Below are 17560 nucleotides of genomic sequence, written 5' to 3'. Positions count from 1 at the left end.
CGAAATCATACCTGGAACCGAACTAAACAACAGATGTTAGACCATTTTCTGAGACTACAAAATGTACCCTCTAAAGTTCCTAGAGAAAAGAAACTGAACAGAATGTCCGCATGGAAAAGGGAACGGGGCAGCAGAGCAGGAAGAAAAGCAGTTTCCTCTGTACCTTCTCATCTGCTTGTTGCCGTGCGCTCATACTTATTCAAGCAAACCACCAACTGAAGAAGTAAAATCATGTATTTCAGACTAAGTTAGTGTCGCCCTAGCCATATTACCTTTGTATGTAGTCAGTGGTAGTTCTCCAGTCAACAATGATCTGGATTCAAGAGCATGGCTCTGCCTCTCCTAACCCAGTAATACACTTGACACCCAGAGTGGGCAGCTTTCAGAGGACGAAGCCAACTTGCAGAGAATTGGACTCTAAAAATAAGCACTTTGCACATTTCTTTTAGCTTCTTTCTCCCCATAAAGGCCTCCACAGATGGCTTCTTTACATCATGCTCTCAAATGACTAGCTGATAAATATTCATACTTATGGAAATGGTATTGTACGAATTCCAAGCCATCAGCCCACTAACATTTGTATTTTCTGTATCTCAGGGGTGGTGCCCTTTGTTCATGGGATTTGTCCTCTATGAAATGCACACAAAAGTGTACTTGCGTACACATACACAACACAGACATGAGCTTTTGCCTTTTTATGGCTGATTTGCTCGAATGGGGTTCCCAAGGATGACTTTGCCCCTCATGGGGTACTTAGGCATTCTGGGTTGTCACAAATGGGAGGGGAGTATACGCTAGTGAGATCTGGTGGGTGTAAGCCAGGGATGGTGCTGACAAGGGCAGTCGCCACCACAATGGCCAGAGCCAAAAGTCTGTAGAGCCAAGATCAGGGCAACACACGGCAAAACTAAAATCTGACTCGGAGACAAAGAAAGCACTGAAGACAATGAGGTCAAAGCATATTAAACTGTAGCAAGAAAACTCAAGAGGATGGTGGAGGCTCTGCTGGAATTTTGATCTCTCATTTTTTATTTAAATTAATACTCAATTTATTTTATTATTTATTTTGGTACTGGGGATTGAACCCAGGAGTGCTTTACCACTGAGTTTTATTCCCACCCTTTATTTTTAGACAGGGTCTAAGTTGCCCAGACTGGTCTTAAACTTACCATCCTCCTGCTTCAGCCTCCCATGTCGCTGCGATTATAGGCATGTGCCAGCTTATCTGGCCAATACTCTATCAAACTTACTGAGGAAGGAGGATTGCAGGTTCGAGGCCAGCCTCAGCAACTTAGTGAGGCACTACACAACTTAATGAAATCCTGTCTCAAAATGAACAATATGGCTGGGGTTGTGGCTCATTGCCAGTGCACTCACCTGGCATGTATGAGGCACTGGGTTTGATTCTCAGCACCACATATAAATAAATAAAATAAAGGTCTATCAACAAATTCTTAAAAGTAGACACCTTTTCTTATTGTTATTATTATTATTATTTTTTTGGTACCCAGGGCCTTGTGCATGCTAGGCAAGCACTCTACCAAATGAGCTATATCGCAAGCCCCAACTATCAATAATTTTTAAAAAATTAAAAATAAAACCTTAAAAAGGGGGGAGGGGCTGGAGCTCAGTGGTAAAGCACCCCTGGGTTCAATCCCCAGAGAAAAAAAATTTATACATAAATTTTAAAACATAAATTTCCTTTTAGTCTTCAAGCTCAACAAGAATTTGTCAAATTTTATTTGAAATTTATTTTATTTTTTTTAAAGAGAGAGTGGGGGGGGGGACAGAGAGAGAGAATTTTGATATTTATTTATTTTTTCTTAGTTCTCGGCGGACACAACATCTTCGTTTGTATGTGGTGCTGAGGACTGAACCCGGGCCGCACGCATGCCAGGCGAGCGCGCTACCGCTTGAGCCACATCCCCAGCCCTTATTTGAAATTTAAAACATTCCCTTTGACTGTTTTTCAATTATGCTCTCCCATATATTTGATAGATTTAATTCCCTTAAATATTAACATCATTCATAAATTTGTTTAAATTCACTTACATACTTCAACCTACAAATTGAATACAACTCTCTCAAGCACTTAGAACACCACAGAGAAACCTGAACTAGCCACATTCTAAACATTGTTAAGAATTCATCCTGGGGGCCATATGTGGTGGCTCCTGTTTGTAATACCAGCAGCTGAGACAAGATGATCAAAGTTCAAAGCCATCCTCAGCAATGGGGAGGTGCTGGGCAACTCAGTGAGATCTTCTCTTAAAAAAAAATAAAGAGGTGGGATGTGGCTCAGTGATTGATCCCTGGCATTCCACCCACACCCCCCAAAAACATCCACCCTGGGGCTTCACTCCTTCTCCCCCAGCCCATGTGCACAGAGGTCTGGCAGACAGCAGGGCCAGCTCTGGGCCCACATTACCTGGCTGGAAACAGGCCCCAGCCCTGCAGGCTTTCTTGATGTCTTGAGTCTGTTTCATCTGTAAACAGTCGACAGTTAAACCTCACAGGGACATGTAAAGGCTTAAAGCAGTTGTGGAGGGTGAAGACACCTCCACCCCCCCACCCCCACCCCGTTATCTGCAGGCAGCTGTAAACAAGCCCTGCTTCCCTCTCTGGTGGTGCTTTCCCTCCATTTCCAATTTCTTGACTTCCCTTCTAGGGTGGGAGTAGGCTAGCAGTCTGGGCCAGTCCCTGTGCATCTATGCTGGGCCTAGTCCCTTCCAGCCCATCCACCTGCATCCCAGAGACATTCAGCTTCCTGGTGTTGGCTCAGGGGTCAATGGCCTCCTTAAAGGGTCCCCAGGCCCTTGCTGCTTTCCTGATTTCAGTTACTCTCCTAATTCCATACCCTTCAGAAAACTTTTTTTTTTTTTGGTAGTATGAGGATTGAGCCCAGGGGTGCTTAACCAGTTAACAATTGAGCCACATCCCCAGGCACCCTTATTTTCACTCCCCTCTATTTTTTTATGGTGCCAGGGATTGAACCCAGTGTCTCACGCATGGTAGGCAAGCACTCTACCACTGAGCTACAATCCCAGCCCTCACCCCTCTCTTTTAAGATAGGGTCTCATCAAGTGGCTGAGGCTGGCCTTGAACTCATGATCCTCCTGCCTCATTTAAACACAATGCCCACAAAAAGGCCCCAATCTCCCACAGAGAAAACAGCTCTCTAGGTGACTGAGATGGCATTGACACAGGGCAACAGAAGCGAAGAAGCTGAGAGAGAAGCATATTCATTTATTTATTTAAGAATTTTACAAAAAAAAGAAAAAAGAAGAAAGAAAAACAAAAACCTAAATACAGAATTTGTTGCTTCATGGTTGATCTTTTTACTTGCAAGAGTAAACCTTGTTGCTAGACGCAGCCGACACACTTTATTGCATGAGACAGATGTTTAGTTACACATATATCAAAATGGTGGGGACAGTCGATTCTGGACGCTTGGTACTGTGTTCCCAGGACAATCCGAGGCAGCAGTGCAGCATCACTGAGAACAGTGCGTACCCTCCACACCGACGCACGCTCCTGAACAGAGCAGCAACACAAAAAGGGAGACTGAAGAGAAAGAAGAGAACAAAGACAACCCAGAGTTCACATCCACCTCTGGTCTTTGGATTCCACCAGATGTCGTCTCAAGATGCACCATGTCGGACTAGTAAAGGAGGAAGATCTACGCCTACGTAGAAAATATCCTTTGCTCAAGGAGGTAGAACCTGGCAAAAGTTTTATTGCAGAGATACAGCATACCTCTTCACACCTCTCATGGTTGATGGTAGATACAAGTGGCTATTGAAAAGTAATATCAGTAGTTGCAGATTCAGTATAAAAATCACAAACAGGATGATTTTTTCCGCATAGTGGTGAGACTGCAATGTGCTATGTGGGAAAAAAGCTCTCTCTGTCCCCTAATTGGGAGCCAGAGGGAAGACTCCAGCTTCTTTACCCTCTTCAGTGCCACAAACACTGCCACAATGAGAAAGGCCCTCAGTGCCTACAAGCCAGAGATACCTGCTCAGGGCAGGGTCTGGGTTAGAAGGCTGCAAATGTAAAAAGCCAGTTGTGTCTCCCCAAGGAACCTGCAGACTGACCTTCAGCCCTGAAGAGGCCAAAATTGCAAAATTAAAAAAGAACCAGCTCCCAGGCTTCCCTCCTTTATCAACTCTGCTGGACAGGTAATCTAGCCTAGCTGAACCCTGCCACCTGCTGCTGCAAACCACCTGGGCCAACTGCTGCTGGGAGCAGAAAAGACAGCAGGGCAACTTACGCTGGGAGGCTTTGTGACAGGCCCCAATTGTCTCCAAATGCAGACAACATCGAAATGTCAACTGGTCTACAAAGCTAAATAATAATGAATGAAATTTGTACATGAAGGAAAGGCCCAGGAAGTGCTCACAGCAATCTTTCCTGAAAATTAGAGGGGAACATTTTTCTTAAAGGTGCAAAATCTGTAAGTAAAAACCCAATGTTGGGCTGGGGATATGGCTTACTTGGTAGAATGCTTGCCTCTAATACACAAGGCTCTAGTTCAATCCCCAGCACCACAAAACACCCCCCCGACACACACACACAAAATCTTTGCTTCCTGGGTGATAATTGCCACTGTCCCCAAAAACCAGCCCAGGGCCTTCCCTATTGCTAACACTATTAGAACACATTACTCCAGCCCAGCTCCTACCTTCATGTCTGACCCAGTCAAGTCCCCAGGACTGGGGTGTGATTCAGTGGTAGAGAGCTTGCCTAGCATATAAGAAGCCCTGGGTTTAATTCTTAGAACAAGGAGGGGGGTGGGATTAAGTCCCCAACATAGGGGAGAGCAGCAGCGGAGGAGACTCACTGGTTGGCCCTTCAACAGAAATTGTGGTGTGCTGGAGGCTGTAGCAGCATTCACTGGTGGTGGTGCTCTCCTAGGGAGGACAGATGTTCCTTAATGCACATTCTCTAAAGTCACCTGTTAACCTTCTACCAGGCTTGTCTCCCACCTGTTAAAAACATGCTCGACAAATTGCACCCAAAGCTGGGTTTGCTGCAAAGTACATTTCTGATTGTTCTATATGGTTTAAAAGTATAGCCAGCCCCAACTTCTTTAAATAAACACAAGGAATCTGCAGCAGCAGCAGGCCATGAGCCACTGTTTCAAATGTGCAAAGATGTTCCTGTCAGTGGAAAGCTGGAGCTCTGGGACTTGGTACAGGCCTGAAAATTTCAAGGGCAGAGGCAAGTCAGGTTTCCTGAAGAGTTAGGCTTGATCCCAAATGCACTGAAGAAGTTAGAGGAGCTTCAAGCAAGTTTTGGGATTTTTTTTTTTAAGATGTGAAAACATCAGGCTCACTACAGCCTCCAAAGAACATGAATGATGACAGCATCAGAAATGGCACTCAAGTGCACTCCCCCAATACAATGCACTGCACGTAGTAAAAACTGTAATAAAAATGCAAACAAGCATGTTGAAAAACATTAACACAAACCAGACAGGAATTCTATAGCAAAATGCAAAACTAAATACCAAAATATAGGAACAATTTCAAATAAAACAAGTTTTCCATACTTTCCTAAATTATTTAAAAAAAAAAAAAGTAAGATGCCCCATTTGGGAAGTCAAAAGAATAAATAGGAATGAAGGGAAGAGGGGAAAGGGAAAAACAAGCAGGTAGGGTCCCAAATGTACAAGAAATATTTACATTCAGAATTCAAAAGAACTCTCATTTCTATATATACACACATATGTACACATATATAAGTACAGCATACATCTGAGAGTGGGCTCTAGATATCACCAACATACTCAGACAAAAATCTACTAGCTAATAAGCTTGAGTTGCAGGTATCTAGATGTTTCTTTCACTTAAAAGACACTGGCATTTGTAATGAACAATTGGCCTTGAATGAGGATTATTGTTCTGCAAATGCTCTTGCTGAGCTGCAGCCAAACAGGAATACTTGCTACATTCAGCAGCAAAGTGTGCATGGGGTGTGGTGTTAGCCACGCAGACCAAAGACCCAAGGGCGACAACAAATGCCCACTGTCACAGTGGTTGTATGCCATTGGGACTCCTGAACTAATCAAAACATTCCTCATCTGGATCCAGCCCAACAGTAGCTCCTTCATAGCACCATTCTTAGAAACTACCCAGTACAGCTTAGGTCCATTTTTAAAATGAGATTACCTGGATAAGACCCATCTTACTAAGAAAAGGACCTGAAGGGAACTTCTGTCCCTACCTTCATAATGTAAGATGCAGCTATCACTTTAATCTATTGCTTTTTGCCCTCATGCTAAAATGGAAAGGGGGGTGGGGGTCCTAAGTGTAAGAGGTGTCCTGGCACCCCTTTTCTTCCCTGTTAGAAGTTGTTCTAATAGAGCATCATATGGAGACCAGCCAATCGATGCCTCAGGGGCTACAGTAAAACACTGTGGCTCTAAAAGATTATATTCCTCCAAAGTTTCATAATCTAAAACTTTTACCTTTATAGATAGAGCAAACTCAAAACTAAAGGTTCTTCATTGTTGCAACTCAAAAAGGTTTCTGAAGTGCTACTGAATTAATACATTCTCACTCCCTCCATTCCCCCGCTACAGTGCTTTGGATGCTGGTTCTTGCTAATTTATATACATGTAAAGAGAAGATAAGAAGAGCATCTGCAAATTAGCAAAAGGAAAATTGCTTAACACATCCACTTTTTGATCAAATTTTGCTTAAAGAAATACTTTGTTAATATTTTCATGAATTCAACACTGAAAACCTCTCTGGATAAGGCAGCTAGACTGCAGACAGAACCTGTGGTGTGGAGGCTGCTGAGTGAGGGGAACACCACTTCCCCAACTAGGACAACTGAGCAGCTCTGGACTCAGGGAGTGGTTTGTACCATGATCGGCACTGTGAACTCTGAAACCCTGATGATTTACAATCAAATCCACATGCTCAGAGTCATATTGCTAAAGAGGAAAAAAGGCATTGGAGTGGACTCACGTTGGGTTAACAAGGCCTCTGGGTATAGACGTGGCATTTAGATCCTGAAAAACACAAACCTATTTTACACAGATTAGCTGTTATGAAGACTTGATTTTTGACAGAAGCCCTTGAATGCTGGAGCTTCCCTGGCGGCCAACTTAGACTTGCTGACTTTTGTAGGAGCATGGTATAAGACGCCAGATATTCACCTCCAGGGGTTGGGCACTAGCCTTCGGTGCTATACATGTACAACAGATGTGGGCATGTGGCACCCCAGCTCCTATCCATCCACACTGGTCACCTTTTGGAAATCTTTCAGATGCCTTGTTTCTGGATCTTATTTTTAAAATAAACAACAAAAAGGAGGTTCTACAAAGAACAGAACCTACATAGGCCCTTCTGTATCAAGGTGACTACTCTAAGAACAAACATGACAGCATGATCTGGGGTAGAGTGAGGGAAGTATCACTTAACTATCAGCGAAGAATCTTTCTGCTGATGCTGTTCTGAAAACACCATAAAATGCCAGGACCTGCTAAAACAGATGCCCTCACACCCAGAAAGGGGAAGAGTCAAACAATCTCATAGTACTTTTCCTGACCCCAACATTTTATCTCATGGGAGGGAGCAAATTAGATATGCCTCCCTTCCCCAGTTCACATTCACCTTACCACCAGCTTAAAAACAGAAGCACTAAATTGGAGGTTATCCTGAAGGTGGACACAACTCTGCTCATGGCTGTCAGCTGGACCTAGTGGCTCTGACAGGGACACTGATGGGTATATGTATATGGGTAACCGCCTGAGACACGTGGACTAGACTGAGGATGAGAGTCTACTGGGCAAAGTGTACACAACAAGAAGAGTGACTCTCAATTTGTTCTTTAGGCACTAAGAATAAATAAATCCAAAGAAAACTTACTGGGTAAACATAACCAAACTCAGGTTGAAAGAAACAGAAGATGAAAGCCCTAAACTTTTCATCAGGTTCTATCACTTAACACACATCTCACTCAATTCTCTGGAAAATTTAAAAAGGTACAATAGGAACAATTCAGTTTTCGAAAGTATTGTCATGTTACCCTTTCCTCAACAATACCTCAAATTTAAGCAAATTTTATACAGACTCTAAAGCTACCTGGAATGCTGAGGCCATACCAACTTCTACAGAGCCCCATCAGACTATTTCTAAAAGTCCCCAGTGAGGGCCTAAACAAGAGTCCACTTCATTAGTAATAATAACTTTTTATTTAACATCTACAAGATATTGGTATCTTGCAGCTTTTGACCAGGTTTATACAATCTCAAATTTTCAATAGTGCAACCTGTGCAAGCAAAAAAAGGAGGGGCGGGGGGGAGAAACAAAAAGACCAACTGTCCCCTCACTTGTTTTTATAAACATCTATTATAGGCGAAACAAAACTTACCCATGTTATAGATAAGTGTCTATTCACATTTGTACATTACCATTTTTAACAGCTTGAAATAAACTCTACAATGTCTTACAACATGTTAAACATATTCAAGTTACTGGGTAACAATGACAACAACAACATCAACAACAACAAAAAACACATACAGCAGAAGCCTCAAGTGTTTCCTCATTGTCTAGTTCACAACTCAAGTATGGTTTCCTGTTCATGAATGACAAAGTAAATTCAGATAATGAAAAAAAAAAAAAAAAAGATTGTTTGCCAGATGGAAGCCAATTGTATTTCTTCCTAAAACTGTCCTTAAGGAAAATGTAACTTTAAGAAAAAGGGGCTTATAGCCATTTTTTGCAGCACACATTAGGAATACTATTAATACATTAAAATTAACTTTTCGGAGTTTTATCACAAAAAAGGTATGTACTCATTATCTTGACAAGAAACCTGGGGCAAGAGAAGATGGGGGAGGGGGGTTTGCAGGGTTAGAAGCAATACCCAGATATAAACACTATAAAAATGCAATGACCAATGCTGTACACCTAAAAATGTTTCTCTCTGATACTTGACTCCTGTGTTAATCTTGTTTACGCATGCTTTCAAAGACATGCACGGTCAAAACAAAACTACAGAAGAACCCGAATGCATGATAATGCAACCTTTCATTTCATGCTTTAGTAAACCTATTGTTTAAGTTGGAAAAAGAAACCAATATATATTTTCTATAATTACAGACTTGAAACACATGCATCTGGGGATAATTCCCACAGCAATGACATGGATGTACTGTGTTAACCCTGAGCACTGTGTAACAGAAAATAAAGCCAGTTTGGGAAGTTCCAAGCATTTTAAATGATTGTGGTTTGTAGCCTTTAACAAATCCACAAACAGACTCACTCTCTCACACATACACACACACACAGAACATACGTGCACACACATCCTCCTCTGCTCACCCAAAGTAAAAGCATACAGAAAAGTCCCAAAAGAAGCAAAAGGAAAGACACATGTACCACCAACAGCACTGCTGATTTTCAGTTTTCTTATCTATTCCAGGTTGTCCTTATTCCCCCAAAAATTAACTACAGAGAGCACAACTGAAAAAAATATATAATTCTTTGGAAACTGTCCCTGATTTTTATGCAAATGATATGCTCCCACAGCATTTCAGATACATCCGTGTTGAAACCTATCTTTTCTTTATGCGTTGCTCAAGTTGGCGATGCTCTGCGGGTGATGCTGCTGCCATAACTGTTTTTGTTGGACTGCAAGCTGTTGAGACTGGTCTGAAGTTGATAGGAGATTTATAAGAGGAGATACACAATTTGCTGGAATGATCAAACCTGCAATTAACAAGAAGAATTCTAAATATTGCTCAAGTAGACACCATACTGTATTTTATATCTTCACAGCATATTTAAAATGAGGAATAAACAATAATTTTGCAAAAAATTTAAACAAGTACCTAAAAACTGCAATGGTCCATTAAGACGTAACCTGATTCTTCAACAGTGTTTCCCACAAGCACTCAAGTACATGTGTCTAGTTAACACCATCTTTTTTTTTTCTTTTTGGTATAAGGGATTAAACTTGGGTACTTAACCACTGACCCACATCCCCAGCCCTTTATTTATATTTAAGCAGGATCTGGCTGAGTTACTTAGGGCCTCACTAAGTTGCTGAGGCCTGAGGCTGGCTTTGAACCCACAGTCCTCCTGCCTTAGCCTCCTGAGCCGCTCAGATTGCAAGTGTATGCCACTGCGTCCACCTAACACCATCTTCTTAAGGAAAGATCAGAAGAGCAAAGTATAGCATTTCTCTGTCCACCATCATTCTGGCTCTGCAAAAATATGCAGACATCTTCTTTGACAGGTACTAATACACAAAATGATATAAAACAGGAGATACAAACTCAAATGCTCTTCCAAGCAGGTAACTTTGAAAGGACAACTGGAAATCATAGGTCCTGGTTATGGGAAGTTCAAAATTTGTCGTATGGGAATGTGAACTTATGTTCCACATAAGATTTTTTTGAGAAACAGGTGGAAATTCAGGCTTTTATATGAAACCTCTTGAGTTTTTAAATACTGGCAACTAATTCATGAAAATCTGTTGCAACCAAAAATACAGCTGGTTACACTGAAGCTCACATGTAATTTCAGTGACTCAGGAGACGTGATCCTCCTGCCTCAGTCTCGTTTTGAGGCCAGCCTCAGCAATTTAGTCAGGCCTACATCAACTTTACAATACCTTATCTTGAAATTTTAAAAAATTACAAAGGAGGGCTGAGGTTGTGGCTCAGTGGGAGAGTGCCTGCCTGGCATATGTGAGGCACTGGGTTCAATCATCAGCCCCACATAAAAATGATGAAATAAAGGGCTGGGGATGTGGCTCAAGCGGTAGCGCGCTCGCCTGGCATGTGTGCGGCCCGGGTTCGATCCTCAGCACCACATACAAAGATGTTGTGTCCACTGAAAACTAAAAAATAAATATTAAAAATCTCTCTCTCTCTCTCACTCTTTCTTTAAAAAAAAAAGTGATGAAGTAAAATAAAGGTGGTGTGTCAATCTACAACTAAAAAAAATTTTTTTTTTAATTATAAAGGATTTGGGATGTAGCTCAGTGTGAACTGCTCCTGGGTTCAATCAAAAGCTAAAACTAAACTTGAAGGCTTGGCAGGGGGTGGTGGTGTCAAGTTTATGGAATGTCTTTGGCACATGGGCTATCAATCTTTAACCCACTGTACAAAAGGCAGTGGCTATAAATCGAAGAGCAATAACTGGTCCACCTGATGGGACAACTGTTGAGCAAATGATGGGCAGCCACTCTGGTCTGTTCTTGCTTCCTGCAGTATTTGGAACATCCTCTGTGGCGAGTGGCTTTGAGTTCAGTAGCCTCAACCTAGCTCAATGCAGAGCCCTAGGTAAGAGCCTGGGCTGTCTTTACCACAAGCAGCCCACCCAAAGAGCAGCAGCAGCAAGCAGTAGACCAAGACGAGCTGAAAGAAGCACCATAGGGACCATCACATGAGAACTATAGCCAGATTGCAATGTCTGTTCAAAGACCTGCAAGTTCTGCACCCACTGCTGGAACAGATTTTAGATCCATCTGGAATAAATCTAAGATGTTAGAAGAAAAACAACAATAAGGCAGGATCTACTTTCTACCTACAACTCAAACCAAAATGAAAATTAGGCTCACCTACAATCCGTTGTCCATCTTCTGTTCTTAGCCGAACTATTTGCATTTTCACATTTGTGCCACTGACAGATGCGAGAACACCTTCAACTTTTGTCCACACACTCAGCACTGAACCACACAATACATAATATGTGCGGCAGCGAAGACCTATTTCACAAACTAATCCCAAACTTGCTTTTTTGCAATTGCCACGCCTAGAAGAGACGGGGGATGGTTATGTACATACAAACACATATTCATAAAAGGGTTTACAAAGTCTATCCAAATTTCAAATGGAAACCATGTAGCATTATTTGCCTTTAGTTTTTCATACATAATAATCTTTGGCATACTGGATTATCCTTCCAAATTATTACTATTGACTTCCAAGACTACAGCTGTTTGTGGGGCTGCCTAGGTGTAAAAGGGCTGACTTACTGTGTTAGTAAGCATTTTAACCACTTTTATATCTACTGTAGTAATGCTGTTTTCTGAAGCCAGTCATTTCTACATTATTAAATTGCCAATATACCAGTCTAAATCCAATTAATGGAAAAGGCCTCAGTAATCAAACAAAAAGAGACCACATGGAGAAAAAAGTAACACATACCAATATCATATGGTCAAAGTTATTATCAACAGAAATCTTTCTGGTCAGGATCAAATCAAGATGAATTTAATACAACGTGTATATGTATCATATGGGTACCTTTTTTTTTTTTTTTTTTTGCTATCACACAAAGCAAATGTTTTAGACAGGCATGCACCACCACGCCTGGCTTAGAGGTTAACTTCTAAAAATATTTTATGTTGAAAGCTATAAAGTTTTCACTAACTGCCTTAAGCATCTCAAAATGAAAACAAAAACACTGCTCTCATTGAAGAAAATTCATCTACTTGTATGAATAAAAAATCAAAATAAGCTTAGCACATTGGTGCATGCCTATAATTCAAGCAACACAACAAGAGGCAGAGGCAGAAGAATTTCAAGTTTGAGGTCAGTCTTGGCAAGTTAGTGAGATCCTGTCTCAAAATTTAAAAGGGTTGGCAATATAGGTCAGCTGTAAAGCATGCCTGGCTTCAATTTCCATACTAACATAAAATCAACAAACTCTGAGCTCAAATTCACTTATATTCTACAACCCTTTTCAGAGAATGGAACAGGCAGTATAAAAGTAGTACTTAATGTATGATAAAACACTGCAGAATACTGAAATACTCTAATAGACCCTGAAATGAACACAGAAAGGGGTGAGCTGGGGAGCCCAGAGGGATTAGCTCCAGGAAAGAACATCAAGTTTACTGGTGTTATGCAGCTACTTTGGGCATCTCCCAGGTTCTTAGAAGTTCCTTGGAGCTGGATACAGTAAGGCTTTAAAATAAATAAAAATAGGGCTGGGGTTGTGGCTCAGCAGCAGAGCGCTTGCCTTGCATGTGTGAAGTACTGGGTTTGATCTTCAGAACCACATAAAAATAAACAAAATAAAGGTATTGTGTCCATCTACAACTAAAAAACTTGAAAATAAATAAAAATAAAGAAGGGAAAGAAGATATATAGGGAGGGAGAAAATAAGAAACTGAGAAGAAAAAGCAAATTATAACGCCAAGGATGACAGTTAAGACCATCCAGCTGGGTGGGTGGAAATAACAAAGCATCAAGGAAGAGTCAGGGGATACCTGGACAGCATCCGGTCCACAAATGCCCAGGAAGAATTCCTGATGAAATCAACCAAGCCTAATAACAGCTAGCTTGTTCATTTACTCATAAAGAAATATTGGTAAAGAAAAAGTGTGTTTAAATCTTGACTGTTCTTTTTTAAAAAAAAATGGTGAGAAACATGAAAATACTAACCAGTAAGCATGAGTACAAGTATCTGCAGATGAATTATACTGATCTAACCAGTGCACCAGGGCATCATCTGAGACTACCTATAAAAATAAAACAAAAATTCCATTTAAACAGTATTGCTTTGATTGTCTTATCCAGCCTTTAACTTCAAAGGCAGGCCAACTTAAAATTATTTCTATACAGAAAACCTAACCATTGTTATTAGCTGAATTTGAACACCACTCAAAATGTTTTGTGATATAAGAGTTGATAATGAATTTCAAACGAGAATGGCTAGGAATAATAATTTAAGAAAATATTAAAAAAACAGAAACTAATCATAATATTACTTAAAACAAACAAACAAAAAAGTTACTTGTATTTTCTAGAAATCATTGCAAGATACAAAAAATACCACTCACAAAAAACCCAAGAGTTGGTACTAAGAAATTTCAATCTCACACATCTTCACTTTTTAAAAGAAAATTCTAACTCCTGTTCCTCAGCACTGAAGTGACCTTTACTGATAATATACAGTGTTTCAAATCATCATCATTAAGTGCTCAATGGTCAATAAAACATTAAGACTGGGATATTAGTGTAACAAAACAATATTTTTCTGAAACTTGTCCTTTAAACAGTAACCAAATAATGGGCTAGGGTTGTGGCCCAGTGATAGAGCACTGATCTAGCATGTGTGAGGCACTGAGTTCGATCCTCAGCACCATATAAAAATAAACAAACAAATAAAGGTATCATGTTCATCTACAACAAAAATTTTTTTAAAAAGTAGCCAAATAAAAATTGACAATTTTATGTCTAGAAGTTATTATTGATAATTTTAACATATCATAAAACAAGTATTAAATACGCAGTGCAATATACAAATAAGAAAATACCTTCTTATACTTCTTTTTTAGATCAGCATAAATTTCTAATTTGAGCTGTTTCCCAGTATTTGGTCGATAAACCAAGAAGAGTTTCTTTTTAGGGTTTACTTCTTTAACTAAGATTGCAGTTTTCTTGTTGTTCCTTATCTATTAAAAGAAAAAAAAAAACAATTGAGAAAATATGAAAATTTGATACTATAGATTTTAAAACACATTTTTGTTACATCATATCTTCAAATATAATCATTGAAAAGATTAAAATACCAAGACAGGCATGGTGGTACACTCCTATAATACCAGCAACTGGGAGGCTGAATCAGAAGGATCCTAAATTCATGGCCAGCCTTAGCAGCCATGAACTTAGGAGTCCCTGTCCCAAAGTGGAGGGGTACGGGGGGGCAGTGGTGGCACCCTGGGGTATAGCTCAGTGGTAGAACATCCTAGGTTCAAACTCCTTAGTACCTCCCTGCCTCTCAAAAAAAAGATTATGAAACATTGAGAAAGGACCATAACACATGATTCTAGGGACTAGGGTGGCTGAGGCAGGAGGAACACGTCCCTGGGTTAACAAAAATGGAAGGAAAGAAGGAAGGGAGGGAGGGAAGGAGGGAGAGAGGAAAGAAACATAGTAATGTTTAGACTTTAACAAGGCCATACCAGAGAGGCAGCAACATAAATCTGGCTAAAAACACAGGTTGAGGGCCATGGTATTCTTTAGAAAAATGTTAGAAATAAGCTTTTAAAGTATGAATGTCCAATACAGACAATTTTGCTTCTTCTATTCTCTGTACAGTCAAGCAGTCTGAGAGGGAAAAAAATACATATAACACAACTAGACTATTTAGGGTACCTCAGGAAAACTTTTTCATCTCTGCTATATGTTTTAAAATTTTCATAAAAACTGCTAGAGAAAGCTCTTTCAGTTGCAATAAAATTTAACCTCCTCCAAGATGCCCTCCAGAGAGCCTGGCCCGTCTTTGGGCTCTCCATCAACGCGCCCTTCCTTTCCCTATATCCCAGGGTGGTTGTGAGGTGAAATGAGACAAAGCATGATGTCCTATATAAGCTTTCTGTGAACAGCAAGGCTATGACAGCAGAAAGCCAAAATGCTGAGCAAATTAAGAGTGACTAAGTATGCAGAAAAGGAAATATTAGAGGAAACATGGAAATTAAGTCTATATTTTTGACCTTTATTATTTTGGAGATTTGGGGTCTATGTTGCTCAGGCTGGCCTTGGTTCAAATGATTCTCCTGACTCAAGTCTCCTGAGTGTGACTACAGGCATGAACCAATACATTGGCTTTAAGAGATATGTGTAATTTATTATTTTTAAAACTTTTTTGGGGGCTGGGGATGTGGTTCAAGAGGTAGCGTGCTCGCCTGGTATGCGTGCGGCCTGGGTTCGATCCTCAGCACCACATACAAACAAAGATGTTGTGTCCGCCAAAAACTAAAAAATAAATATTAAAAATTTTCTCTCTCTTAAAAAACAAAACTTTTTTGGCAGTACTAGGGATTGAACATGCTCTACCATTGGGCTGTAACCCCAGCCCTTCACATCTTTTAAAATACATATATTTTTAGTTGTTTTTATGTGGTGCTGAGGATCAAAACCAGTGCCTCAAGCATGCTAGGTGAACACACTACCACTGAACCACAACTGTAGCCCCCAGCCCTTCTCATCTTGAGGAAGGGTCTCAATAAACTGTCCAGGGTAGCCTCCCAAACAGCTCAGATTAAAAGGTGTGCACCATACTTAGTCTTGGCTGAATATTTTTAATTTTTTAAAAAATTCGGACTTCTAAGAGGTGTTTGAGGGAAAAGGAATTATTTCTTCTTTAATAAGGTACAGAACTTCCAAGCAATTCTCATTTTTTTTTTTTTTAGTGGGGGTACTGGGAATTGAACCCAGGAGTACTCAACCACTGATCCACATCCCCAGCCCTATTTTGTATTTTACTTAGAGAGAGGGTCTACACTGAGTTACTTAGCGCCTCACTTTTTGCTGAGGCTGGCTCTGAACTAGTGATCCTCTGATCTCAGCCTCCTGAGCCGCTGGGATTATAGTCATGCACCACTGTGCCCGGCTCCAAGCAATAATCTCTAGTATGGAAATGGAGGGAAAATTTCAAAACACAAATGCTTTACCACCTCCTCCACACAACATAACAGTGCTCACTGAGCTATTAACTTTATATTATGATAAAAGCCACGTCTTACAATGGTAAAAAGGCAGTATTTCACTCTCTAATTTAAAGATGCTTTGTCTTTTACCTGTTCAAGTTAAAAAAAATTTTTTTTTACTATAATTTATATAATTATAGTAGAGTCACAAAATAATAAAGGGAAAATTACACTTTTAAAGTTTCCATCAGATGATGTGAAACACACTAACTGTCCCTTAGAGGACATGCAATGTCCTATAAGTGTCATGCTAACTAGTTACAGTTACAAAATAAATCATCATGGTATAAGGGAAATAAAGGTGACCCTTTCCACTGCTGCTTAAGGATAGCACACATTATACACATAACGCATGTCTGCTTAATGCTGTGGAGGTTCAGAGACAAATGGCTGCACGGTCCTGGAATGATGCCCCTCTAGAACCATTGCCCTTGGGATCCAGTCTCCTACTGCCATGTGGGAAACCAATTGCCACATCCTTCTACTCAAGGGGAGCTAAAAATCAGAACTTTCAACCAATTCAACCAATTCTGACAATAATTTCAATTTAAAAAATAACAGCACCCTATTTAAACTAATTAATCAAAATCTAATCTAGGGGAAAACCTGAATAAAATGGGTTATTTATTTAGTGGTGCTGGGAATTGAACCCATACCTTGTGCATGCAAGGCAAGCACTCTACCAAATGAGCTATATCCCCAACCCCTAAACTAGGTTAATTATTAACATCCTATTTGATTAACTGTTAACATCATAATTGTGATACTACAATCTTGCAAAATATTACCATAAAGGGAAGTGGGCAAAGTATATAAGGATTTCTCGAAATTATTTTTTTCTTTTTGTATTGAGAATTGAATCTAAGGAGGCTTGACCACTGAACTACATCCCCGCTTCTTTTTATTTTAAGACATTTGCTGGGATTATAGGTGTGCACCACCACGCCTGGCTCTAAATTCTTTTAGATGCACGTGAATCCACATCCATTAAAAAAATTCTCTCAGCACCACTCAAAACAAACAAGCAAGCAAGCCAGGCATGGTGGTATATGTCTATAGACACAGATACTCAGGAGGTTGCAGCAGGAGGATC

At 40.3% G+C, this 17560-nt stretch overlaps 1 protein-coding gene across 6 annotated transcripts in view; it reads right to left on the bottom strand.

Annotated features, from left to right (window-relative positions):
- Positions 1-3237: 3237 nt before the first annotated feature.
- Sbno1 (strawberry notch homolog 1) overlaps positions 3238-17560 on the bottom strand; it is a 63044-nt gene continuing 48721 nt past the window's right edge. For all 6 annotated transcript variants that reach the window (XM_077796088.1, XM_026402919.2, XM_026402917.2 and 3 more), the window contains 4 exons: positions 14293-14430; positions 13418-13494; positions 11587-11780; positions 3238-9728 (listed from right to left, as the gene is read on the bottom strand). In XM_077796088.1, the coding sequence (XP_077652214.1) occupies positions 9586-9728; positions 11587-11780; positions 13418-13494; positions 14293-14430 (552 nt within the window). In that variant the 3' untranslated portion in view covers positions 3238-9585. The remainder of the gene's footprint in view (positions 9729-11586; positions 11781-13417; positions 13495-14292; positions 14431-17560) is intronic.

The sequence above is a fragment of the Urocitellus parryii genome, chromosome 3, assembly GCF_045843805.1.
Source record: "Urocitellus parryii isolate mUroPar1 chromosome 3, mUroPar1.hap1, whole genome shotgun sequence".
In the NCBI taxonomy this organism is placed as follows: Eukaryota; Metazoa; Chordata; class Mammalia; order Rodentia; family Sciuridae; genus Urocitellus; species Urocitellus parryii.
This window is presented reverse-complemented; position numbering and strand designations above follow the sequence as displayed.